The sequence below is a fragment of the Equus asinus genome, chromosome 5 (assembly GCF_041296235.1).
Source record: "Equus asinus isolate D_3611 breed Donkey chromosome 5, EquAss-T2T_v2, whole genome shotgun sequence".
Lineage (NCBI taxonomy): Eukaryota > Metazoa > Chordata > Mammalia > Perissodactyla > Equidae > Equus > Equus asinus.
Window position 1 is genome coordinate 38,379,952 of NC_091794.1, and position 26,355 is coordinate 38,406,306.

At 40.5% G+C, this 26,355-nt stretch overlaps 2 protein-coding genes across 13 annotated transcripts in view; both read left to right on the forward strand.

Annotated features, from left to right (window-relative positions):
- Positions 1-26,355, forward strand: part of MCF2L2 (MCF.2 cell line derived transforming sequence-like 2) — a 230,185-nt gene that overhangs the window by 74,833 nt on the left and 128,997 nt on the right. For 10 of the 12 annotated variants that reach the window (XM_070509354.1, XM_044771143.2, XM_070509356.1 and 7 more), the window contains 4 exons: positions 498-588; positions 2,965-3,084; positions 13,260-13,376; positions 17,846-17,995. In XM_070509354.1, coding sequence (XP_070365455.1) covers positions 498-588; positions 2,965-3,084; positions 13,260-13,376; positions 17,846-17,995 — 478 coding nt within the window. Of the gene's footprint in view, positions 1-497; positions 589-2,964; positions 3,085-13,259; positions 13,377-17,406; positions 17,763-17,845; positions 17,996-26,355 lie in introns of those variants that run through there. The other 2 variants (XM_070509358.1, XM_070509359.1) reach the window with 2 other exon arrangements.
- On the forward strand, positions 24,789-25,274 carry LOC106834542 (large ribosomal subunit protein eL21-like). Its single transcript, XM_044771157.2, has one exon. It carries the CDS (start codon positions 24,852-24,854, stop codon positions 25,272-25,274), a length of 423 nt encoding a protein of 140 aa, XP_044627092.1. The 5' UTR covers positions 24,789-24,851.

Sequence of the window (26,355 nt, forward strand, 5' to 3'; positions counted from 1 at the left end):
GTTTATACTAGGCACTGAAAGGGGGTTGTTTTTCCATGGACATATTATTTCTGAACACTTCTAGGACTCACTCCTAGAGAAGCATATTGATAGCTCCAAGAATGTTAGTCTTCAGGGTGGATAGATGGCAGAGCTCAACCTTGAGGTCCTCTGCCTGCACTGGGATGTGTGATGCTCAACTGATGTGTGCATCTTCCTTTAGGTTTGAGCATGTGTGCTCCTTGGGTGTTTCATACATTTGCCAGCCATAAACACAGCCCTTGAGAGGATATGAGACACCAGATATTTCTGTTTTGTTAAGGCTACCAGGCTGAGATGAGGAGAAGAAGTTGGTTCCTTTGTTAGGAAAGTCAGACCCAGTTATTCCCTTGTGCCGTGCAGCGTGTTTACTCGTGAGCCTGGAGTGCCACAGAGGCTCAGAATGTGTTCTGCTGAGGGAGCCACCCAGAACCCATGTGTCTCACCTGGCCTCTGATCCTGACCACCCTTTTTTGCAGTGTGGAGGCTGCCAGCATCGGATTCATCATTGTTATCGACAGACGAAGGGACAAGTGGAGCTCCGTGAAAGCATCTTTGACACGAATAGCTGTAAATATTTCTTTTTCTCCTATTATTATAAAAGTAATTTAAATAGTCTAATCAATCATTTCATATCAGAGTCATGGGGAAAAGGCAAATATTTTATGCCAAATTTTGGGGAGGTCTTTCTAGCAGAGGCTGTTGTGTCACGTCCCTATCTGCTCTGCCACCTGAAGGTCATTGCAGACAATTCCTGAGTGTGTCAAAGGCTTCCTGAGTCTCCCTACATTATTGACCTCTCTGGTCACTGAAGAGGGGCAGGTAGAGAGTGCTGGGAAGTTAATGTCCCAGGAGTGACCTGCAACTATTGAGTTGTGGGAGTTGGTGGATAAATACCCCAGCTTCCACACCCCTCAGTGGGACAATTCTGAGCTATGTTCCACACAGCATCCCAGAGAGTCTCAGCCCTTCTTGCCTACATCAGTCCTCTCTCCTTAGTACATTGGCTTTCTAGCCTTCACTATCTCAGCCTCCCTCCCACCTCCATTCCCTCTCTGTGTTTCCTGGAAATACCTCCTCCATAAACTCTTTATATCCAAATCCTTGTCTTAGGGTTTGCTTTGGGGGTCACCCAATGTAAGACAGTCATTTCAGTATGCAAATTATTTTTTCACATATTAGAAGGACACTGGCAAACCAGACAAAATGATATGCTATGTGCTTGCTTTTGACATTAGGTTATCCAAACAATCTTGGATGGGTTTCCTTTTCCATCTACTTGTTCTGATTTTGATCCCTGTGTGTTGCCTTTCAGCAAGTAGATGTATCCTTTCTCTGCAGGGACCTCAAACTGGGGATCCCAGCCACATGGGCGGGCAGAGACACCTCAGGGCTGGCCACACCAGCATTTCCACCAAAGCACAGGCTCCCTGGGGCAGTTGGCACTGGCTGAAGAGGATGGGATATGGTGGGGTGGTAATGCGTGTGGAGGCTGCGATGGGAAAGAGACATTTAAAGCCTCGCTTGTGCCTACTTACAGAGGCAGTCACACATACAGACATGCACACACACAGAGTCTCTCTCCAATCATTTTAGAGCCTCAGCCAGATACACAAATAGTGTCTCAGCTCACATGTCCTGTCATAGCATAACAAAATGCGAAGTTCTTCTGTTTAGGAGCTTGCATTTCAAAGATGGGGGAAGCGAAGACTCCTTCCCTTTGTGCATGGATTGTTTTGTCCCTTTGCTTTAGTTTTGGTTACAGGATTTATTTTTCAGATGACTGCCATGACAGTTGATGCCCTGAGGGTTTAGACACTTGACAATGCCCATGACTATTTCAGAGGACTGGCCTCTGGAGAATTATGGTTTCCCAGGCTCCATAGACAATAGTTGAATAATTTTGATGCCTGAGCCTAATTTGTCCAAGAATTATGTTGATCACTTCATGCATAAAAGATACTGTAGTTTGGGCATCTCAAAACTTGGCTACCAATCAGAATCTCTTCATGTGCTTGTCGAAAATACAGAAACGTGGACTTCATCCCAGTCTTAATAAATCAGAATATTTCACAGCAAAGACAAGATTATTTTTTTTAGCAAGCACATCAGGAAGTTGCTTTTGGGAACCATGGGAAGAATGGAAAGCCATGAGCAATGGGAGACTTGGATTCCCAACTTTGCCACTAAGTTGTTATATGAATCTACTTATCTCATTTCTCAGGACCTTATCTCAAGATGAGGGTCATGCTTCCTGAAAGCAACCTGGCAATAATATGCATCAAGAACCCTTAAAATACTAAGTCTTTGACAGTAATTCTTTTAGGAAGCTATTCTAAGAAAGTGTTCTAAAACGTGGAGAAAGATGTTTATTTCAGTGTTACTTATAATAGTAAAAATATGGAAAAACCTAAGTCACTAGCAATAAGGGGTTGGTAAAATAAATTGTGCACCCATGAAAAATAATAATTCCAAAGAATTTTAAATTTTAAATCATAAAAGCTCATGGTATAATATTAAGTGAAGAAGCAGGTTACAAAATATTTATATAGTATGAATTTAACCATGATAAAGATATTTAATCAGAGAAAATAGCCTGTAAGTAATTAGATTGAAATATTAAAAATGGCTATGAGATTATGGGTGATTTTCTTTTTCTAATGTGTACTTTTATTATTAGTTTCTCAATTTTTCTATAGAGAGTATGAATTATTTTTATAATCAGTAACATTTTTTGTTTGTTTAGTTTTTTTGTTTGGTTTGGTTTTTAAGGAGGAGTTTGAGTTTTCTGACCTCTGGGATCTCTTTCAGCTCTGAAATTGTATGAAATATATTCTAATTCTTTGGCATCCATGGTGTCCACTTTAGCTTTGTCATCTGTGATCTTGGGCAAGAGGAGACCAATGGATGTGACGTTTGCCCTGACGCTTTTTGTGATCCTTCTAGGTAGCATTTCCAGGAAACTTGCAGCTCATATTCATCCTTCGTCCATCTTGCTTTCTCCAGAGGACTTTCACTGACATTGGCATCAAATACTATCGAGATGAATTTAAAATGAAAGTGCCGGTAAGCGTGACCTTTCATCTTGTCTCCGTTTGGTTAGGGCATGTATAGAAGATGGCATTTGAGCTGGGTTTCTAAGGATGATAGGACTCCAGAGGTAGAGAGGAAGAGGAGGGCATCTGGGCAGAGGGAATAGCATGTGTAAGGACATGGAAGCAGGAAATACACACTTTATGTGAGGTCCATGGGGAAGCCTGATTCTTGTTGGAGTACATATGGGATAATCTTTTGGAAGAAAAGGTAGGAAACATGAAACAGCTCTTTAAGGATAAGGATAAAGGGTCTGGATTTTATTCAGGGCAATGGAGATCCAGTGAAGGTTTTGAGTTGGGGAGTGACTTGGATAAAGTGGTACTAGAGTTATATAATTCTGAAGGTGGTGTCCAAGACTGTAGAAAGAGATTGAAGGAGGAAGAGAAATTGTAATGGCACAGATGAAAGAAAATAAGGATCTAAAATAGGAGGGTGACACAAATATAAGCAACAGTAGAGTAAAAATAAAAACAAACACTGTGATACTCATAACAAATTAAAGCGATAAAATTAAAAATTTTACCTATAACTTTGACAGAGATGTGGGGGAAACAGGCACTTTCATACTTTGCTGAATAGGAATGAAGTTGGTAGTGATCAATGTGAAGGACTAATTGGCAGTATTTATCAAAAATTAAAATGTACACACTCTTTGACCTTCCTGTAAAAATTATTCTACAGATACTGCCTCACACGTGCACAAAGCTGCATATACAGTGATATTCATTGCCAAATTGTTTGTAATAATAAATGATTGGCAACAACTCAATGTCCAATGAGAGGGGACTGGTTAAATAAACTATGGTCTACCCAATCAATGAAATACTTTGCAGCCATCAAAAGTGGTAAGGTATCGTACAGCCACAATGGAAACAGTTGGCAGTTTCTCATAAAGTTAAACATACACCTACCATCCAAGAGAAATGAAAACACATGTCCACAAAAAGCCTTATACAAGAATGTCCATCAAGAGGTGACTGGATAAAGAAATTGTGGCATATTCATATAATGGGATAACATTAAGCAATAAAAAGGAGTAAAGTACTGATGTGTGCAACAACATGGACACACGTCAAAAATATTCTCTTGAAAGAAAGAAGCTAGATACTAAAGAGCATATTCTCTGCGATTCTTTTTATATAAAGTTCGAGAAGAGTCAAAACTAAGCTATGATAGAAAATTAAAACAGTGGCTGCTGTTGGTGTGAGGGGTAGTGAGATCGACTGGAAGGGAACTTTCTGAGGAGATGTTCTATCTCTTGATTCAATGGTGTTACATGTGTATATATTTGTAAAAATGAATCGAACTATACTTTTAAAATCTGTACATTCTATTGATGTAAATTATATCTGAATTGAAAAATGAAAAACAAAAATAAATGATAAATCTATCGTGATATAGAAAAGTTTCTAATATGTATTTTGGTTTTATTTTTTCTTTAGTTGAAAATAATTTCATACTCAGAAAAATTCAAAGAATAAGAATAGTACAGGGGGCCGGCCCCATGGCCGAGTGTTTGAGTTTGTGCTCTCCGCTTCGGCGGCCCAGGGTTTCATCGGTTCGAAACCTGGGTGTGGACGTGGCACCGCTCATCAAGCCATGCTGAGGCGGCATCCCACATGCCACAACTAGAAGGACCCACAACTAAAAATACACAACTATGTACTGGGGGGCTTTGGGGAGAAAAAGGAAAAATAAAATCTTAAAAAAAAGAGAATAGTACAAAGAACATTCCATGCCCTTTACCCAGATTCATTCACTTATTGTCAATATTTTACCTTCATTTGCTTCTCTCTATACATTATCATACACCTCTATAGATGTATGCAATTCTTCCTCTCTATTATATATTATAATATGTGTATTTATCTCTCTATATAGTATATATATGTTACATATGTATAATATGTATTATGTATATATAGTGTACGTTACATATATATAATATGTATTACATCTATATATATATAGAAAGAGATAAATATACATATAGAAATACACGTATTCTACGTATACATAATAGATGTCTGTGCGTACGTACAGGATCCAGTCTAGGATCAGATAGTGCATTTAGTTGTCATATCTCTTTAGTTTCTAATCTAAAACATTTCCACAGCCTTTCTTTGTCTTTTATGACATTAGTATTTTTGAATAATATAGTCCCTTAAAAAAAAACACCACCTCATTTGGGGCTTGTGTGATGGTTTCTTAGGGTTCAATTTGGGTTATGCATTCCCAGCTGGAATATACTTAAGTGATGTCATTTCCTTCTCAGGGTGTCACATGTGGAGACACACCATGTTCATCTGCCCCTCATTGGTGATGTTAATTGTGGTCCTCTGATCAAGGCATTGTCCAATTTCTCAAATGTATTATAATGTTTTCCCTTGCAGGGAAATCTTTGGAGAGATACTTGAAGACCATACAAATATCCTGCTCCTCAAAAATGTCTCTTTGTATTTAATATCCATTGATAATTCTTGCCTGGAACAACCTTTATTGTGTTGGTTGCAAAATAATGATTTTCCAACTCCAACACTCTCTCAGCATTTGCTAAACAGAAGTTGGTATTCTACTATAAACTAGAATGTTCTTCTCTCCTATTTATTTATTTGTCTGTTATTATTTTTTCAATGGTTTTTAATTCATTACTGTTCTTAATTATTTTGATGCCCAAATTGTCCCAGATTTGGCCAGTTGGAGCCCCTTTAAGCCGGCTCCTATGTCCCTGTGACTTTTTTTTTTTTTCAGTGCTTCCTTACTTTCTGGCCTAATATGATGTTTCAGGCTCATCTCATACGCACCCTAATCCAGCCCTGTAGGTAGCTATTTCTCTGAGGAGCCCTGATTACTTTGGGTGGTGAATTAGACCAGGATCTGGATGCTAGGTGTGCTGTTCCCACTTAGGCATCTTTACCTCTAGCCCCTTTCAGCAAAGTCTGTGTATATATCTATATATACACATACACATGCGCATTGGTAATTATATATGCACACCTTATGTACACATATATACATACCTAGACGTATGTGTATACTCTATATGAGCATATGTTTTTATTCTAGAAATCATAGAGTTCATACTGATACCTTAAATTTTAGGCCATAAAAGATACATTTTTTTAGACCATCTAAGATAGGGTTTTTTTTTTTTTTTTTGAGGAAGATTAGCCCTGAGCTAACATCTGCTGGCAATCCTCCTCTTTTTGTTGAGGAAGACTGGCCCTGAGCTAACATCCATGCCCATCTTCCTCCACTTTATATGTGGGACCCCTACCACAACATGGTTTGCCAAGCGGTGCCTTGTCCACACCCGGGATCCGAACTGGTGGACCCCAGGCCGCCGAAGCGGAACGTGCGAATTTAACCGCTGCACCACTGGGCCGGCCCCTAAGATAATATTTTTAAGTGGGGATAAAAGCAAGGGGGAATAGTAAATACAGTATTTTCCCACTGGAATAAAATAGGAGGGGAATATATGTGATTGTATGTGCCTGGATCACCTCAGGAGGGATATATAAGATATGCCAGAAACTGGTTGGAGTGCTTGCCTCCTGGCTAGAACTGGAGCCTGGAGGTAGTGGTGAGAGGAAGACTATTTTTCTATTTAGAAAGACTCTTTTTCTGTTTGAATTTATTATCACCTACATATATTATGTGTTCAAAAGAAACCAAAAACCCCACTTTAATGGAAATTGCTCTGAGAAAATATTTAACCCATCTCAGTAGAACCTGATCATCTCAGACAAGGGATTTTTCTATTTCCTTTTTCACTGTTACTTTCCCTCTTTTGGTTCCATTTTATATTAATAGATTTCTTAAAATACTTTCTCCCAAAACTTTGGGTATTAACCAGACTCAAAATGAATTTCCCATTCTATTTTAAATACTTGTTTTAAAATATTTGCATGTTTAAGGGAAATGTGAACCGGGTGTTTCGTATTCTGTTTTCCTGACTCGATTAACAGTTAATCTTGGGGAAGAGATGTTGACTTCCAGGAAGTTAATGATCTTGCCTTAAACCTTATAAGCTTTCTTCCCTTTCAGAGAGGAAGACTAGTCAGTTGCTTCTTGTTATCAAAAAGGTTTGGAGTTTGAACTGAGCATTTGGCCCAACGTCGTACGTATTCCCCTGGTTGTGTATAAAACACATCTCTCCAGGTGAGAATATGTATGCGGATACACATGGGATTTATGCCCTGCTTTCGCGTGGTGCATTTTTACTAAGGAGAGAATGAATGTCTACTTTGTCTTGATACTATGTCTTTAGTTGCTGCTATTTGTGGTAGTGTATGTTGACTCCTTACTCATCATACTTTTCATTTTAAACTTAAAATCAGCTTGTTAAAAAGCTGTCAGTCAACCAACCTATGGGCAAATTTAGTAGGGCATTTCGTAAGGCAAAAACTTTATCCTGTAAGCTACTGTTTCACCTTACGAAGAAGACCGCACTCCCCTCGTAGCTCTGACGTGCCACAGAATTCAGCGTGCGAAGTTACCAAGCTTCAAACTTCAAAATATATTTTGCCTTTTAAATGACAGTTCAAACTGTTGGTTTGTCTCCTTGAATTTGTTTTAAAAACGTGGTTGTGATATTAGCACTTTACTCTGTAGCTCCCTGTCTTCTCATTATATCTCCCTGCTCATTTCTAATTAGATAATAGTTCTATTTTCATGGTTTCAGGGGAAAAGCAGTTTATTCTGCATGACTCATAAGAATGTGGTGGGGTGGGGACAGCCCTGTGGCCGAGTGGTTAAGTTTGGGCGCTCTGCTGTGGCGGCCCAGGGTTTCCCCGGTTCGGATCCTGGGCGTGGACATGGCACCGCTCGTCAGGCCACGTTGAGGCAGCGTCCCACATGCCACAACTAGGAGGACCTGAAACTAGGATATACAACTATGTACGGGGGGGATTTGGGGAGATAAAGCAGAGGAAAAAAAAAAGATTAGCAACAGTTCTTAGCTCAGGTGCCAATCTTTAAAAAAAAAAGGGAAAAAAAAAGAATGAGGTGGACCAAGGACGTTATTGTAGTGGAGTCACTTAGCCTTGCCGTAGCTTTCCCCAAGGAGGGGGGTACTTTGATATAGCAAAGAGTTTCTGAGTGCCTCTTGCTGGTACTTATCTATTCTGGAACAGCTGTCTTCAGAGCTGCCTCACAAAATTGTTAGGTGAAGTGGCTAAGGCACTGGGGCAAAAATCCCTAAAGAGGCTATGCAAATTAAGTTCTTAAAATGGAATCTGTGACAAATATAGGAAATGCTTCTTTCATCATTAAAAGATCATATATCACCTTGAAAGAACAGCTTTAAGCAACTAGAGATAAGAACATAAATGTATACTGAAAAGGAAAAAAATATGACATTGTTAATCTATAGCAGCTGTTCTAAGAATGTGCATGTCGGACATGGTGTGGTAGAGTCAGCGCTGCCACAGGAGGGAATGAGAACGAGGCTTGGAAGGAAGAAGTTTATTATACTCACGGGTCCCAGGTTGGGTGGGGGCCCAGGGGAAGCATGAGGTTTTGGCCCGGAGGCAGGAGCAGGAGGATAAAAGCCTGGGCCAGAGCCTTTGTTGAGGTTTCCACAGGAAAAGTGAACCAGGGCAGGGTAAAAAGTTTAGGCTTGGCTAATTTGAATAATTCCACTGGCTTTGGGTGTGTGGGGGTTGTCGTTAGTTGCCTGGTAACTGACCCTGGGATGATTTAGCACAGGATCAAGGCTGGCTTGCTGTGTGAGAGTGAGATCAGAATGGAGTGGAGGAATATGGGTTTGACATTGGATGGTTTGCATATCAAACAAGTGCTCCCTTTTTTTTTTTTTTTTAAATCTCTAAATCCTTTCTTTGTCTCTAGCCCTGGGAGGAACAGTCTCTCCCCAGTCAGTGAGGCCACAAATGCCAGCGAGGAGGAATATAGAAAATAAGAAAATATAGTTAATATAATTGGCCCCGTCATGAAAGGATGCCCAATAGACAAATCCAGAATTTGTGAAAACACAGAACGACTATTTTAAGGCCAGGTTTACATGTTCGGAGTGTCCTGTGAGTTTGATGAGCAAAATCATTGTGCTTTTCCCTTTCTTATGTAGAATTTTAAAACTTTTTTCTTTTTCCTCTTGACGCTGTAAAGATTAAAAGAAGAAAAAAATTTTATGGTGGAGCTGCCTCTCCTTCATTTTTTAATTTACATGCAGTAAAATTCACTCTTTTGGTGTACAGGTGTATGAGTTTTGACAAATGCATGGTGTTATTTAAGCACCACTACAGTGAAGATACAGAATAGTTCCATCACCCCCTAAAATTTCCTCATGCTGCCCTTTTTTTTTTGAGGAAGATCAGCCCTGAGCTAACTACTGCCAATCCTCCTCTTTTTGCTGAGGAAGCCTGGCCCTGAGCTAACATCCGTGCCCATCTTCCTCTACTTTATATATGGGACGCCTACCACAGCATGACGTGCCTAGTGGTGCCATGTCCACATCCGGGCTCCCAACCAGCGAACCCCTGGCCGCCAAAACGGAACGTGCAAACTTAACTGCTGCGCCACTGGGCCAGCCCCTCATGCTGCTCCTTTGTAGTCAACCTCTCTCCCCAGCCCTAACCCCTGGCATCCCTATAGTTTTGCCATTTCCAGAGAGTCGTATAAGTGGAATCATAAACTAAATAGCCTTTTGAGTCTGCCTTCTGTCACTTAGCATAAAACATTTGGATTTCATCCATGTTGTTGTATGTGTCAATCGTTCTTTCTTTTTATTGCTGAATATTATTCCACGTTACAGATGTACCAGAGTGTATTTATCCATTCATCAGTGAAGGACATCTGAGTTTTCTAGTTTTTAGTGATTAAAAATAAATCTGCTATAAACATTCACATACGTTCTTATAAACAGTCGCATAGTTTTCTTGTGGGCCATATGGTAAGTACGTGTTTAACTTTATGAGAAACTGCCAAACGGTTTTGCAGAGTGGCTCTGTTACTTTGCATTCCCACCAGCAATGTATGAGAGTTCCAGCTGCTTCCATATTCTTGGCTCTCTTGGAATGGTCAGTTTTCTTTTTTAGCCATTCTTGTATGTATGTTGTGGTATCTCACTATGTTTTTAACTTGCAGTTCACTACTAACTAATGAGAATGAACCTCTTTTCTTGTCCTTATTTTCCATCTGTATATCTTCTTTGGTGAAGCATCTGTTCAAATCTTTGTCCATTTTTAGTAGTATTATTTGTTTTCTTATTGTCGAGATTTCGGTTTTTGTTTTTGTTTTTTTTTTTTGGAGGAAGATTAGCTCTGAGCTAACATTTGCTGCCAATCCTCCTGGTTTTGCTGAGGAAGAGTGGCCCTGAGCTAACACCCATGCCCGTCTTCCTCTACTTTATATGTGGGATGCGTGCCACAGCATGGCTTGACAAGCGATGTGTAGGTCCACACCAGGGATCCAAACAGGCGAACCCCGGGCCACTGCAGCAGAATGTGCAAATTTAACCGCCGAGCCACTGGGCTGGCCCCTTATTGTTGAGATTTGAGAGTTCTTTATATATTCTGGATATGAGTCCATTGCCAGATACGTGATTTGTAAATATTTTCTCCTAGTTTGCAGGTTGTCTCTTCATTCTCCTAACTGTCTTTTGCAGAGCAAATGTTTTACATTTGGGTGAAATCTAGTTTTTCAGTTTTTCTTTTACGAGTTATGCTTTTGGTGTTGTATCTCAAAATTCTTTGCCTAACCCAAAAACTTTTCTCCTAAGATTTTTCTCTTATATTTTCTTCTCTAAGTTTTATGTTTTATATTTAGATCTGGGATCCATTTTGAGTTAATTTTGGGATAAATGTGAGGTCAAGTTTCCTTTTTTTGCATATGGATCCCCAGTTGTTTCAGCACCATTTGTTGAAAATGGAATGATTTCTGCATTGAATTGACTTTACACTTTTGTCAAAAGTCAGATTAGCATTTGCCAGGGTTCGGGTGAAAAGTACATGGGAGCTCTCTGTACTATCTTTGTGATTTCCTGTGTATCTATAATTACTTCAAAATAAAAAGTTAAAGAAATCAGTTGACCATATTTGTGTGAGTCTATTTCAGGACTCTCCATTCTATTCCATTGATCTATTTGTCTATCCTTTGTTATTACCACTCTTTTGATTCCTGTAGCTTATAATAAGTCTTAATCAGGTGTGTGAATCGTCCGACTTTATTCTTTTTCAAAATTATTTTATCTATTATATGTACTTAGCATTTCCATTTGAATTTTCGAATCAGCTTGTCAGTTTCTATAAAAACTGCTCGGATTTTGATTAGGATTACTTCGAATCTACAAATCAATGCTTAATAGTATTGAGTCTTCTATCTTCCTTTTATTTCTGATGTTCACTTTTAGCTTTCAGTGTAAAATTTCTCTAGATCCCCTAAAGCCAATGATGAGCAAGCAGAGTCCGGATAAGAGTGGGAGCAGACACCTCTGTCTCCTGTTCAGTTAAGTCGAACAGAAGACATGCAGCCTGGCAGGAGAGGTTGCACAGCTCCAGGCTGTGGGGCAGACTTACTTCTGCCTAACACAAAGTTGCACATTGGTATTTTTTTAAAAAAAAGATGAAAATGTTACCGTAGCAACTAATGTTCTGAGAAGCAAAATATATTTTTAACTTGATAATTTCTTATCCGTCCTATATAATTTCTAATTTTAGAAAGACTAAAAATCTTTTTGAAACTCCCAAGAGTGGTTTAAAATTTTTAGGAGAGAAAGGCATAGTTGGATTCAGGGTTTTTTTCTTTCTCTCATGTTATGAAAATAATTTTTAAAATTCCCAAACTCCTTTTTCAGAAGGGAAGGAGAAAAGCCTGGGGCCTGACGAGGTTAATGTAGTGATATGTAGTAATGAAATCCCACTAGACCTAAGTTCTTTGAAGACAGGGCCTGTCCTGCTTACCATTTTATTTCTCAGAGCCAGGCGTTCATTAGAAGTTCAGTACATATTTGTTGAATGAGTAAATCAATTTTCTTTTCACCTATAGACTATGAGCCCTAACTTATATGTTTTTCATTCCAAAGTGGGCTTGTCACTTGACTAGTACTATATAATAATAGAATAAAGCCTATATTCTTATGTCCTCTGACCAAGAATCAATTTTCAAAATCATACAAGGAGTGAAGAAATACAAGGTCATTAGTTAAAAGCTTTAAGGAGGGGGCCGGCCCCGTGGCTGAGTGGTTAAGTTTGTACTCTCCGCTTCAGTGGCCCAGGGTTTCGCCGGTTTGAATCCTGGGCGCTGTGCTGGGCACGAACATGGCACCACTCGTCAGGCCACACTGAGGCGGCATCCCACATGCCACAACTAGAAGGACCCACAACTAAAAATATACAACTCTGTACAGGGGGGCTTTGGGGAGAAAAAGGAAATAAATAAAATCTTTAAAAAAAAAAAAGCTTCAAGGGGAATGGGTTTGAGAGAGAGGAGTGAGGAGTCCTTGCTCCTGGTTAGAGGTGAGTAGGGGGTGTGACGTTGTCCCTGGGACAGACAGCCAGGACCACGCCCTGGTAGGGCCACTGCAGAGGAGTGGAAAGGTGCAATTTGGAATGTGTCATCTCCTTCTAGATGGGTGAGTGTTCATTCATCAGCATGGGTGTGTTCACCTGCAGGAATGTTTGTTATAAAAACCCACTCCCTATTACCTCCAAATCTCCTCTGTGCAAGATAAAGTGGGGGCGCATCAACATTCTTCGTGGGAGGTCCATCAGTGTAGGGAATCTTTTCAATACATACTCCTCAGTGGGTCTGCATATTCTAATTTTATTTTTGTATTCACCAGCCCACCCTTTACTGGGCTCCTCATCACAGATTTCTAGGTCTCAGTGCAACACTTGATTTTGGTGGCTAAAGAGTATACCTTAGCCTGGGAACTTTTGACAAAAATTCACCTCAAGTAGGCGCTGACTTCTAGGTGGCTTAGAACTCCGTGACCCAAGTCACCTTTGTCACAGGCTGTTCAACACTTCCTCAAGGTGGGGAAATTGAAAGGGCTTAAAGGTTTCTCTGCTGAATGGAGTAACCATTTGGGGGTATAAATGCCGGATCAGGCAAAGCTGGAGTCCTGTTTAAATGACAGTGGAATGCAGATGAGCTACTGCTCCCTTACCTGTTTTTCTCTCTTATAGATCGTTATGTTGAACTCTGTCTCTGACCTTCATGGCTACATTGAGAGAAGCCAGCTGACAGAGGACTTAGGGGGAACCTTGGAATATCGCCACAGTCAGTGGATGAATCATCGAACCGTCAGTACCAACTTATGTGCCCTTTTCAATGGCTCTTGTTTTCCAGTAGACAGGGGAGTTAAAAGATCAACTATTGAGTGGTCATTTCCGTGACTGCCTACCATCAGGAAGGTTGGGTTTTCTAAGCCATAGGCTGGGGAGTAATAGGGTGGGAGGTAAAGCATGGGGTGCCTCCTGCTGACTACCTTCCCCTCACCTCATCTTCTGGCACGGGTGCTTTGGGAGACTTGACTTAGAGTGCCCCTGGGCAATTTTCAGGGTACCAACACCCCGCTATACCTCAGAGAAATAAATTCACTTGATCTGGGGTGGGTCTCAGACAGTAGTGTTTCACAAAATTCCCCAGATGACTCTAATGTACAGACACCAAGTCAGAAGACGCTGCATTTAAATATTGTGGCCATTACTTGCTGTCTGACCTTGGATGAGGAACTAAACCTCTCTGAGCTTGTTCCCTCTCCTGTTAAAATGGGACTGACCCAGTTGTTCTCAGCTGGGGACAGTTTTACTCGCCAGAGGACATTTGTAAATGTCTTTTGGACAGACATTTTTTGTAGTCATAATGTGAAGGGAGGAGTGTTAGTGGCATCCAGTGGGTAGAAGCCAGGGATGCTGCTGAACATCTTATAAGGCACAAGACAGCCCCTACAACAAACAACTATCTGGCCCAAAATGTCAATAGTGCCAATGATGAGAAACCTTGGACTAACAAAAGCTACCTAGAAGTTTGATGTGGGGAATAAGTGATATAATGTCTGTAAAAGCACCTGATATATAGTATTCTGCTTTTTCCTCCTTACTCATATTCGTGGTTATTATGCTAAACTAGAAGGGTCAGTAATATGGAGGAAAAAGTGAGATTGAAACTCATCAAATAGTAAGCGTTTCTCTGTAAAGTTGTCATTCCCCTTTCCCTGCTCTCCCAGCCCCTATGCCCTTGAAAAGATTGGGTTTTCTGAGCAAGATCAGGAGCCCCCTTCACCACCCTGATGACAACTTGTGGTGTCAGCATCCCTCTCTGTATCTGGTCACCTTGGAAACATGTTGGCCAACATTTACCACTGAACCCCTGAGCTACATTTAATTAGGTAGGAGAATTCACCCTGTTTTAGAGTGTAATTTTTATGATTATTTTTTTAAAAGAAAATTTAGGAATTAAAAAAATAGATTTCTAGCAACACAATGCATTTATTTCAAACCTACAGATTCTAATTCCTCCCTCACTTTTTTATACGCCATGTAGTTCCAAGGAAGGAACATCCCTTCCCAAAACCTAGAGGAAGGCCCATGACTTGAGCAAGAACCCTTTAACCTTCTTATCAGTTTGACCACAATAATGGTGATTCTGAGAGAATATTAGGAAGAAAAAAAGGAATGGTGAAGTTCTTCACAAACTTATAATTCTAAATAAGCCTAAATATAAAAGAGATGGAGGGAAGCTGATGCAGAATGTCATACATGAGTGTGATGAGGGTTGTCCCAGGTGGCAGTTTCATTAGATCATATAAGATGTGGAACCTGAGTGCCTCTAGGTTTTATTTCTTCACTTGCTAGATTTTCATTACATTACTTTAATAATCAAAAAAATGTATTATCCCTTCAGCCTTAATGGGCTAGTGAGCTCTCCCCTTTGATCTGATTTTTCTACCAATCCTTTATTTTATTATATTGGTCATGTTTTTCAAGTTGCTTCAGACCTTTTTGAAATAACACAAATTTGCAACAGTTAAAAAAACAATGCATCTTGGCATCAAAGATCTTAGTTTTCTAAGATCTTAGAGAGGTAAACAAGACTGAATTTGTGAAGACTGATTATTTTAAAGATATGGCATGAACAGACAAGCACACACATCCCCCCAGGCCTCATGTGTATTGGTGGTTTCTGTTTGTGTATGTGTTAAACATAGCGAACTTTAAAAAATACCATTTATTGAAACATGGGAGGTATTCTTTACATGCCTGTTGTGTGTTTTATATATATATTTTATACACACATATATAATTAGAAATATAATAATATAATATATATACACATATACATATTATTTTATATCTTATGAATACATAGATGCCCCCCTTTTTTGGTAACAGTGTGCTTTCAGGGTGTCAGATCTTTGAGACTCGTAAAAGGTTAGAACTGAAAAGAACCTCAAAGATCATTTATTTCAATCACCTTATTTTACAGATAAGGAAACTGACCTTCAGAGTAAAGAGGTGACTTATCTAAGGTCATATGATCAAGTAGTGGCAGAACCAAGACTAAAGCCAAGCTCTTTTCATCATCCTATCAGGGTCAGGTCCTCTGTGCCATTTCCAAGGTGATTATTCTCTAGTCAGACATAGAGAATCAAGTTAAATTGTTCATAGGATCCTCCACAGGAAACCTCTTGCTTTCCTCTGTTTCTGGGATGACATCTGCAGGCCTCACAGCTGATTCTCTTAGCTATTACTATTATTGCTGTTATTATTACACTTGTAAGATACTCTGCTGTGCCCAAGATCTGTTCACATTTGTTATTCCTTCGATCCTCAAAAAAACCCTGCAAAAACAGAGCAAGCATTATTCCTTTGTTTCAAACGAAGACACTGGGACTCAAAGGCAAAACATGGCTCACCCAAGATCACACAGTTAGAGAGGATCAGAATCTGGACTCTAATTCAAATCTCCAACTCTCAAGGCCAAGGTCTTTTGTTGATCTAGGTTGAAATCTAGTTTTGTTAAATCTGGTTTTGACTGACAAGAGGTGGTGTAGCTTCGTGCTTAAGAGTGCCAGTCCTAGAGCCAAATTACCTAGGTTCAATTCCAGTTCAGGCACTTATTTTGTGTATGACTTTGGGGTAATTACTTAACATCGATATGCCTCAGCTTCCTCATCTATAGATGTGGGTTGGTGATAAGAATAATGCTTAATTGAGATGCATTACAAGAGATGGTGCATATAAAGCAAAATACTTAATAATCTCATATTTTCCTATTAAAATTCCCCAGATAAATTGGATTTTTTATATGTTATTCATCATAAGCTATTATTGAATGCAGTTGAAAGAGTATTTTATACAGATGTTAGATTATGTGAAAGTAATTACATTTTAATGTACTTGAAAGAAAGATTTTCATACCAGTTAGTCTTTGTCTGACTTTCCAGGCCAAAAGTACTATGATGTTCAAGGTTGTGTCTGTATAAATACTTGTGCTGATAGGGGAGATTCCACCTACAGCAATACTTCAAGTACGAAAATGGTTGACGGAGAGAAAACTTTGGGTTCAGACAATATGAGGGGATGTGCCATGATCCAGAAGCCTTATCATTTCAACCTCAGCCTTGGCCTCTGGCATAGGGAGGGCCATCTCAGATCTGGCACATCCTATATGATGTGGGTTTGGGGTTACAGAAATATTTTTGGATGATATAGGAACAGAAGTAACTTTTTCCTAAATGAAAATTAGGTTGGGTCTCTTTGTTCCTACCATTCACCCAGTCAGCAGCGGTTTATGGGCCACTTACTGTGTGACAGGCACAAGACCATGCCCCGGGGGAACAGAGATAAATGTGGCATTGTGTTTACCCTTCAGGGGCAAAATTATCTAAGAAGCAGAGGGAATTGGGTGTGGCAATGCCAGTCGGCTGAGTGGAATGATTTGTGGGACTCTGAGAAGCCACTCATCTTCAACTAACTCTTCTGATGGTCAGTGTTACTTTTCCAAGGTTAGGCAATGTATTTCTTAAAGCACTGTGCTAAAATGCGGGTATCTCACCTGCAAAGTCAATCACCCACTAGCAGATAGTCATTTAATGGCAAAGTAGAGTCCTTAGTGGAAGGGACACAGGACAAATACATTTTTATAAAGGAGAAGTGAGAGGAAGAGGTTGCCAACCCCTACCCACATGTTACAGAAGTGACTCTCCTGAAGGTCGTTAGTGACCTAATCGCTACATCCATCTTTTCCCTTGATGTCGTATCCTCTCAGAAGCATTTGACAAGCCTGTCAGAGGGTCAGGCAGCCAGGCTGTGTGAGAGGGGAGGGGCCAGGATACAGGGCAGCGCAGGGGCTAGAAGAGGAGGAAAGGTTTATTAGAGGGAAGGGTGGCTGGTCCTGCCCTTTTCAGCATATCACCTAGTGGAAATCCTGAGTCAGATTTAATGTTAAGTATTCTTGGGGTAATGAACAGAGCCCTGAACTAGAAGCACCTGACTTTGGTTGAATCCTTCCTTCTTTACGGCCCAAGTTGTATGATCTTGGGCAATTCACTTGACTTGTTGGAGCTTCTATTCCTTCTTTTATAAAATAGAGATAAAATACTTCCCACTCCAGATTATTGAGATGATAGACAAGCGTATAGCACAGAGTACAATGTGTGGTCCATTGCGGGTGCTGAGGAAGAGGTAGTTGGTTCTCCTGTCCTGTTGAGAGAGCATATTGGTGAATGTTTATCTCTTCACATTGTTATGATTGTCTGACCTTCCAGGCCATTGAAAACTTTGCCTTGACATTGAAGACCACTGCCCAGATGCTCCAGACCTTTGGGGACTGCCTGGCCATGACAGAGCTGCCCAGAGATGTGCCATCCACTGAAGACCTTCTCATGTCCCACAGCAGGCAGCGGGACAGGCTGCAGGTGAGTGACCTCTCAGAGGCCAACCTCTGTGCCAGCAGATGGTCAGCCTCCTGGAGAGTCTGGGAGCAGAATTAAAAATTAAGCCATCTTTTTCCCTCTTCTCCAGTGACTTGGCAGCCAGTGATAAATCTTCAACCTTCTGGATAGGCAGTATGTGAAGAGAAAAATCTCTTAAAGACTGAGTGATGCGTGTAAAAGGATTGCAAATGAGACATGTGAGAAGCAGGGAGTTTCCTGCCAAAGGGAAACTTGCTCCAGCTCTATGCTGGTGAGATGAGGTGTGTGAGCATCCTTTCTGGGGCTCCTGTGACCTGCTCAGGACAGAGCAAGATATAATGGGCTGAAATTGCAGTGGGGGGATGTGGGGGGCGAGGATGGGAGTCGGCTTTTGAAACATAAGCTTTCCTGCGGCTGTTGTGAAGTTTTGAGGCAGACTAATAAGCTGACTTATTGCTTCACTTTCTCAGGGATGTGTCTTTTTATTTGGGGACTAGTTTGGCAAAGGGAACTGTGAAAGGTGCTCTGAACTGGGTTTAAGGAGACGCACCTATTAAATGATTCATAAAAGCACGTCAGAACCCGCTGAGAAGGGAGCTTGACAGGTTCTTTCAGGTCGTGCAGTAGGGGAAGTCTTCCTGGGAATTACGGGATGGATGTCAGCCCCTTTCTGCCTTCAGAAGCACAAACAGACCCAATCCATTATTTCACAGCAGACCAGAACCCAGTAGGGCAGCAAACCGAGGATTAGAAAGTTGATGGATCTTAGCATTACATGTATCCTTGCTGCACTTAGCTTGAGAAAAGCTAAACTCTTTTATCTGTGACCCAAGATTTGCAAAAACGCTTTACTAGGTGGTTGATTTGTTCATTTATTCAACATTTATTGATTACCCACCACTACATGCCAGGAACACGAACAAAAAAACACGAACTCAAGGAACACGTGGTTTAGTTAGGGGGGTCTCAGAGTCTAGGGAGCACTATTAAATTCTCTCTTTAAGAAGCTTGATAGCTAGAAAAAGTTCAAAATGTATTCAGGATTACTCTGAGTAATCAAACGATCTGGTTTGAAGCTGTGAAAGTCTGAAAATAGCCTGGAAATTTTCCCTGGAAATGCCACTGAGAAGCTTGACCTTTCTCTTTGCCAAATATGTGGGCCAAGTTCACTTCCCATGATTCCTGGAAGAGCCAGCGCGGGGTGCAGAAGGCTGGGTCTGGGGTGCCCCTGCGAAGTCTGCTAGAAAAGGGTTGGTAGTCGCAGGTGACAGGTCTGTGGGGCAGTCAGTACAGGGGCGTGAGGTTGAGGATGCTGAGTGAGGCAGGAAGGTGCTGCGCACAGGGCTCCAGGCCTGGGCTCTTGAGCAAAGGTGTTCTCTGCCTTGTTCCAAGAAGGATTTGGAAAGGTTGCAGAGCAGAAGCACCGAAACGACAATGTGGTCAATCAGGGAGGTCTCTGGGGAAAAGGCAAAACATTTTGGATTTTAGACAAGGACATGTATCTGAGGGGTGAAAACCACAGGTCCTGCTGTATGTGGCGTGAGGGTTCCCGGGAAAGGCAGATGAGTGGGTGTTGCATCATTTCTACACAGGCAGAGAGTTCCTCAGCAGGAAAGAACCAGTCTCCAAGAGGAGTAAGATCATTTTCTTGTGCATGATGACCAGCTGTTCTCGGAATTAAAACGTGTAACTCTGCGCAAAGGAGGCTAAAACTTCACTCAGATTATGTAGAGCGATAATTTGTAGATCCACATAGTTTGCAGCATTGTCTGACATTTATAAGAAATAACCATATACTCTAATTATCACATCTCAGTTTGGTTAAACGCCCATATCTAAGCAGTAAGACAAGTGAAAGGAATTTGGGAGGCTCTATTTAATTAGCCTTTTAGTAAGTAAGTAAAATGCAATGTCTTACATAAACTAAATTTTTATGCTTGCATTTATATTCCACACTGCCCTAAAACCATGGAGAAATGCCTATAATTATCTTAAGATGAAATTCTCAAAAGAGTTTAATTTGTCCAAGCATTTACCTTGATTAAGAATATTAAGTGAATTTGAGGGCCCGCCCGGTGGTGCAGCGGTTAAGTTTGCATGTTCAGCTTCTCAGCAGCCCGGGGTTCGCCAGTTCAGATCCTGGGTGCGGACATGTCACTGCTTGGCATGCCATGCTGTGGTAGGCGTCCCACATATAAAGTAGAGGAAGATGGGCACGGATGTCAGCTCAGGGCCAGCCTTCCTCAGCAAAAAGAGGAGGATTGGCAGCAGTTAGCTCGGGCTAATCTTCCTCCAAAAAAAGAATATTAAGTGAATTTGGATTAAAAATATAATTATTTTGTCTTTATTTTACCAAGTGATAGTAATATCCTTTAAAAGACAATATAGAGGGTTTCTTAAAGCCTTTTGTGATTACTAATTATTGGTCTAATGCAAATTTGATTTGTTTCTTATCTTGTAAATTAGAAGCAAAAATACCCAAATCATTAGAGTTATATTTTTTCTTTTTCTCATCCAAAAACACTTTAAAGAAAAAAGGAATACTGTTTAAAGTTTTATTGATAACTTAGTAGTTTTTGTAGTTATTTATACAAATTTTATTTTATTCTTATTAGAGTGTTTTACCTACTATAATCAAAGGTTTGTCAATGGATAAGAGGCATCAACTGCAAAAGAAGCAAAAAGTTTATTTAAGGTCTCAAGACTTGCAATTTGGGAGACACACATTTGAGTAGAAACTCAAATATGCTCCAAGGAAGGCAAAGGAGACAGGGTTTATAAAGGCAAAAAAAGGGGGCCAGCCCTGTGGCTGACTGGTTAAGTTCGATGCTCTGCTTCGGTGGCCCAGGCATTTGCCGGTTTGGATCCTGGGCGCTGACGTGGCACCGCTCATCAAGCCATGCTGAGGTGGCGTCCCACATGCCACAACTAGAAGGACCCACAGCTGAAATATACAACTATGTACTGGGGGGGATTTAGGGAGAAAAAGCAATTAAAAATAAAAGATTGGCAACAGTTGTTAGCTCAGGTGCCAATCTTAAAAAAAAAAACTTTTAAAAAAAGGCAAAAAAAGATAAATTACGTAGGTTGTTTTGCAAGATTTGTGATTGGTGCCGGCAACACCGTTACTTCTTGGCTATACATGATTGGTTGCGAAGGCCATCTCTAAGGCAGAAAGTTCTTATCTATGAGAGTAAGCATATTTCTTGAAAGAAGGTCAGGATGACAGCAGGGAAGCACAGTCAAAGGTTACATTCTCTCTGGGTAGAGACATGCATAAGCCCCACTTCCCTAAAATGGCCTCCCAGCTCCATTTTAGAAGCCTCGACATGTGTTACTCCATTTTGTTACGGTCATCTACCAGTTCTATAACTAATTGAATCATTTTTTTTTTTTTCCATTTTGAAAGCACCTTTTCCAAGTGAAAACCAGTATAAGATTCATCCTCAGAACAATGAGCTTTTAAATCTATTAAAATATTTGTACGTTACTGCATATGATTTATGGCGTTCTTCCATCAGGAGAGACTTTGTCTAAACAGCACAGCATTAAGAGATTTGGCTTGATTTCTTGTTTTTCTCTCTCCTGGGGATCTTTGAGAACCCTTATTTTAGATCCACGTGAGCACCTAGTTGCCTCTACAGTCAACCAATCAAAATAGGAGAATTTTTATGGCCTCATTTGCTAATTCTGTATGGAGTTATTACTTCTTCAAAATTATCTTCAAAAAGAATCCCTTCTCTTTTGGCCACCCTGGTATTTCAAACCAGTCTGTTTACAAAGAAAAAAATCTCAGGGCATTCATAGCAGAAGAATCATATCAAAGTCTCAAGCAAACTTATGACGTTTAAGAACGCTCTTCTCTAGAAACAAATTCCTTCCCCTAGGGTCAAGCCACAGGTTGGCTCTTAATCCATGTTTATAGTCAGAGTGCTCCCAATTTCAGTATTGTTATTTTCTGTCCACTCAGATTGGCAGTACTTGGGCTTCATGCTAAGATTGAAATCTTATTTTCTCTGTGGGTTCACTGCACCACGTGAGGGACAGAAAAGAGGGTCCTTTACACACCCTTCTCTGGGAGAGGCTAAGATCTCCCGAGGCAAGCACACACAACTCAGCACATTCACCTCATCCCCGTGTGTGCTTTTCACACATGGACGAAGAGTTAGAGCACACACTCAGAGCATGTGCACACAGGTACCCCAAGCTCTTCTGTAAACTGGATCCTTCTCCAAGGAGAGCTCTCATTTCCTAAGGAAAGGCAACTTGGACTGGCGACAGACCAGCTCTCAGTTTACAAGCAGTATGGTGGCACTCACCCCGCTGCCACCACGATGCTGTCTGCACAAAGGGGAAGCTCGCTGACACACCCATGAACTTATACAGACTTTCCCAGAAGCAGGTCCCTGAGTTCCTCCTCCAGCCTGAGTGCTGGCAGTGAAAGAAGGAAATACTCAAAATGACTAAGGGTATTTTCCTTCCCTGGGAACTGAAACTGCTTAAGATCCTTGGGCCATGGGACAACTGGGTATCCACATGGAAAAAAAGGAAATTGAAGGCTCACCTCACGCCATATAGAAAAATTAACTCAAAATTGATCAAAGAACTAAATGTAAATTCTAAAACTGTGAAACTCTTAGAAGAAAATGTAGATATAAATCTTCATGACCTTAGATTAGGCAATGATTTCTTAGATATGACACCAAAAGCACAAGCACCTAAAGAAAAAATAAGTAAATCGGACATCATCAAAATTAAAAACTTCTATGCTTCAACAGACAATACCAAGAAAGTGAAAAGGCAACACACAGAATGGAAGAAAGTATTTGCAGTCATAGATCTGATAAGCATCTAGTATCCAGAATATATAAACAATTCTTACAACCCAACCATAAAAAGACAAGTAACCCAATTAAAAAAATGGGCAAAAGGTTTGAATAGACATACCTCCAAAGAAGATATATATGTGACTATTAAAATATGAAGTTATGTGCAACATCATTAGTCTTTAGGGAAATGAAAATCAAAACCACAATGAAATACCCGCTGGAGTGGCTATAATCAAAAAATGATGGATAATAACAAGTGCTGGTGAGGATGTAAAAAATTGGAACCCTCATACATTGCTGGTGGGAATGTAAACTGTTTGGCAGGTCCTCAAAAGGCTAAAAGTAAAGTTACCATTATGACCCAGCAGTTTTACTCCTAGGTAGATGCACAAGAGAACTGAAAACATATGTTTCACACAAAAACTTATATATGAGTCTTTATGACAGCATTATTCGTAACACCCACAAAATGGAAACAACCCACATGCTTATCAACTGATGAAAAGATAAACAAATGTGCTGCATCGTTACAATGAGATATTTTCAGCCACAGAGAGGAATGAAGTACTGATTCATGCCACTACATGGATGAACCTTGAAAACATTATGCAGAGTGAAAGCAGCAGACACAAAAAGCCGTGTATTACATGATTCCGTTTATATGAAATGTCGAGAATAGGCAAATCTATAGAAAAAGGAGGTAGACTAGTAGTTGGCAGGGCGTAGGAAGACAGAGAAATGGAGGTGATGAAAATGTTCTGGAAAAAAGCATGGTAGTGTACACTTTAAAAGTTTGAGTTTTCTGGTATGCGAATTATATCTCAATTTTTTAAAAAGAGAAAGATCCATGGGCCCTAGGACAACAGTAAAAGAACCACCAACCCCATATGGATGTGTACTTTCTTACCCTGTTTTTGATTACAGTGTCTTTCTCAGCACACGGCTCTTCCTATTGTCTTGTTCTGTGCTGGCTTTGGAGGCAGTTCCCAAAGGCAGGCGGTCTCCCTCCTGAGTCTCAAAGAGGGTGACTCTCACCTCTTTGACCATCTTATTTAGGCTAGAAACACAGAGCCTCGACTTTTGGCTCTCAGATGCTTTATTTATTCAACTGAGACATTGTTCCATGTGTTCATTTAAATAGGGTAAGACTCTCATTTTTGTTGTTGCTGTTAAAATAAGAACTCTAACAGAGCCATAGGCCTTTTTCTTATCATGCAGGAGGAGAGGAAAGTGCCAGTGGTCCTCCAGTTATGTGACAGAGCAATCTTTACACACATGAATACTGTCTAGTATTCGGTGTTTGTTCCATTCAGTGTTCATTCAATTTTGTATTCAGAGATGAAAATTCCATCAATATTACCAGGGTGATGAATAATTTAGAAGGTAATCAATCAGAATTACAAGTTATTTTCATAAGCCCTAGCAATAATTTTGTAGTTTTAGGAGTTTTTAAAGACCCCCTTGTTCAAACCCTACTTCTAGAGAACGTAAGTTAGCGATGGATAGGCACAGAGGTCTTGATTTTGCACAGGAAGACAAAATTGGTATTCTTATGAATGTTTTCAAGGTTAATACCTTAACAAATCAGTGTTTGAAGGTAGTTTTCTACCACAGGAAGATCTCTCTCAGTAGCTGCTGAGGCAAGGGGATATCTCCTCTCTTCCAGGGACTTTTTTCTAAATTATGAAGACTTGCATTTTAAAGGCCAGATTCTGGAATTCATTAGTCGGCACTATAAACAAAACATGACAGTAGAGCTAACTTTTAGTGGCAGAAATGGGACAAGTAATGGAAGTAAAATAAGGAGTATTCATCTATTCTCTAGGCTCTGCTTGATTCATCCTTTTACTTCCTACCCCGCCTCCACCTCCAGCCCATGGCAACCAAGCACAGTGCCTGGCATGTAGTAATAGTTTTTTATAAGTGGATTTTGAATGAATGAATAAATGCCTACATTCATGCTTATCCTTGTCTAAGGAAAGAATTCCCACCTTTTGGCCGGAACCTCCATCTTCCAGTAATTGGCCAAAATGACCAACACAAAGGGAAAGAGGAGAGGCACTTGCTATATGTTCTCTAGGCCTTTTAGAAAACATAGAATTGTTCCTTTGGCCACATACATGCAAATCTACAAGAAAGGTGATATTGTAGACATCAAGGGAATGGGCACTGTTCCAGAAGGAGTGCCCCACAAATGTGACCATGGCAAAACTGGAAGAATCTACCGTGTTACCCGGCATGCTGTTGGCATTGTTGTAAACACACAAGTTAAGGACAAGATTCTTGCCAAGAGAATTAATGTACATATTAAGCATATTAAGCACTTGAAGAGCAGTGATAGTGTCCTGAAACATGTGAAGGAAAATGACCAGAAAAAGAAGGAAGCTAAAGAGAAAGTTACTTGGGTCCAACTGACCTTCCAGCCTGCTCCACCCAGAGAAGCACTCTTGTGAGAACCAACGGAGAGGAGCCTGAGCTGCTAGAACCCATTCCCTGTGAATTCATGGCATGATAGGTGAAAAAAAATAGAAGACCTCTGGACTGTAAAAATAACAACAAAAAAAGGAATTCCCTCCAGAAAATTTAAATTTTTCTGAGCCTGATGGAATCCGCCTTGCCCTGTTAAGTGGGTCGTCTTCTAAACAGACTGCTTGTTTCCACAGTTACGGAATCATAGTCATGAGTACACACGGGGACAGCCATACTAGGTGTTAAAAAGAGTTAAATATTTACTCCCCTTGAGTGCCCCACTCCACCTCCCTGGCCCTTTTCCTAGGACCCACAATACCGCCTCATGATTCTGGCAACTAAAGCGTTAACACCTGAACCACAGTGGGCCCCGGGACTGCTTCACGTGTGTCTGATGTCTGTGCTGATTGGCCAGTGCCTGCTCTATACAGGTGTTAAATATTTTGAATTGTCACTGCTGTGGACAAGAGCAAACTCCATTTTGGGGCTGGGCGACATACCTTTACACTTTCCGAGTATCGAGTATCATAGTTCCTCAAACTTTCCCTCTGTGTTGATGGCAGATTTTGATAACCTACCGAAGCTGACTGTGTCGTCTAGACCCAAAGCAGTCACCAGGTCACTGTTTTTCCTTTTATTTTTTAACCACAGGAAAGAGATATACAGTGTATGACATTGCTTACTAAGATTCACCTTTCCTCTCTCATACGCTTTCCTCACACTCTCCAGCTTTTGAGGTTTATTTCTTTCAGGCTTCCTACTCCAAATGCCTCCTTCTGCGCTAACAATATACCTCTCCTTTGGCTCCTCCACCTTTCCTCCCAGCTAACCCTGCTGGAATGCTGGAAGCTCAGGGACAGTAAAGAAACTGAAGACAAAAGCCAAGACCCATTTTAGTGAGGAGGAGGAGGGAAAGACTAGAAGCACTCACTAATGAGTGCTTTTTTCCTGCGTCATATCTTACTTGTCTTTATTTATCTGCAACCTGATTTCTTTTAGACTATTATTAATTCATCCAACGTACAAATATTTAAGGAGCATCAATGAGATAAGAAGAAATGAGGG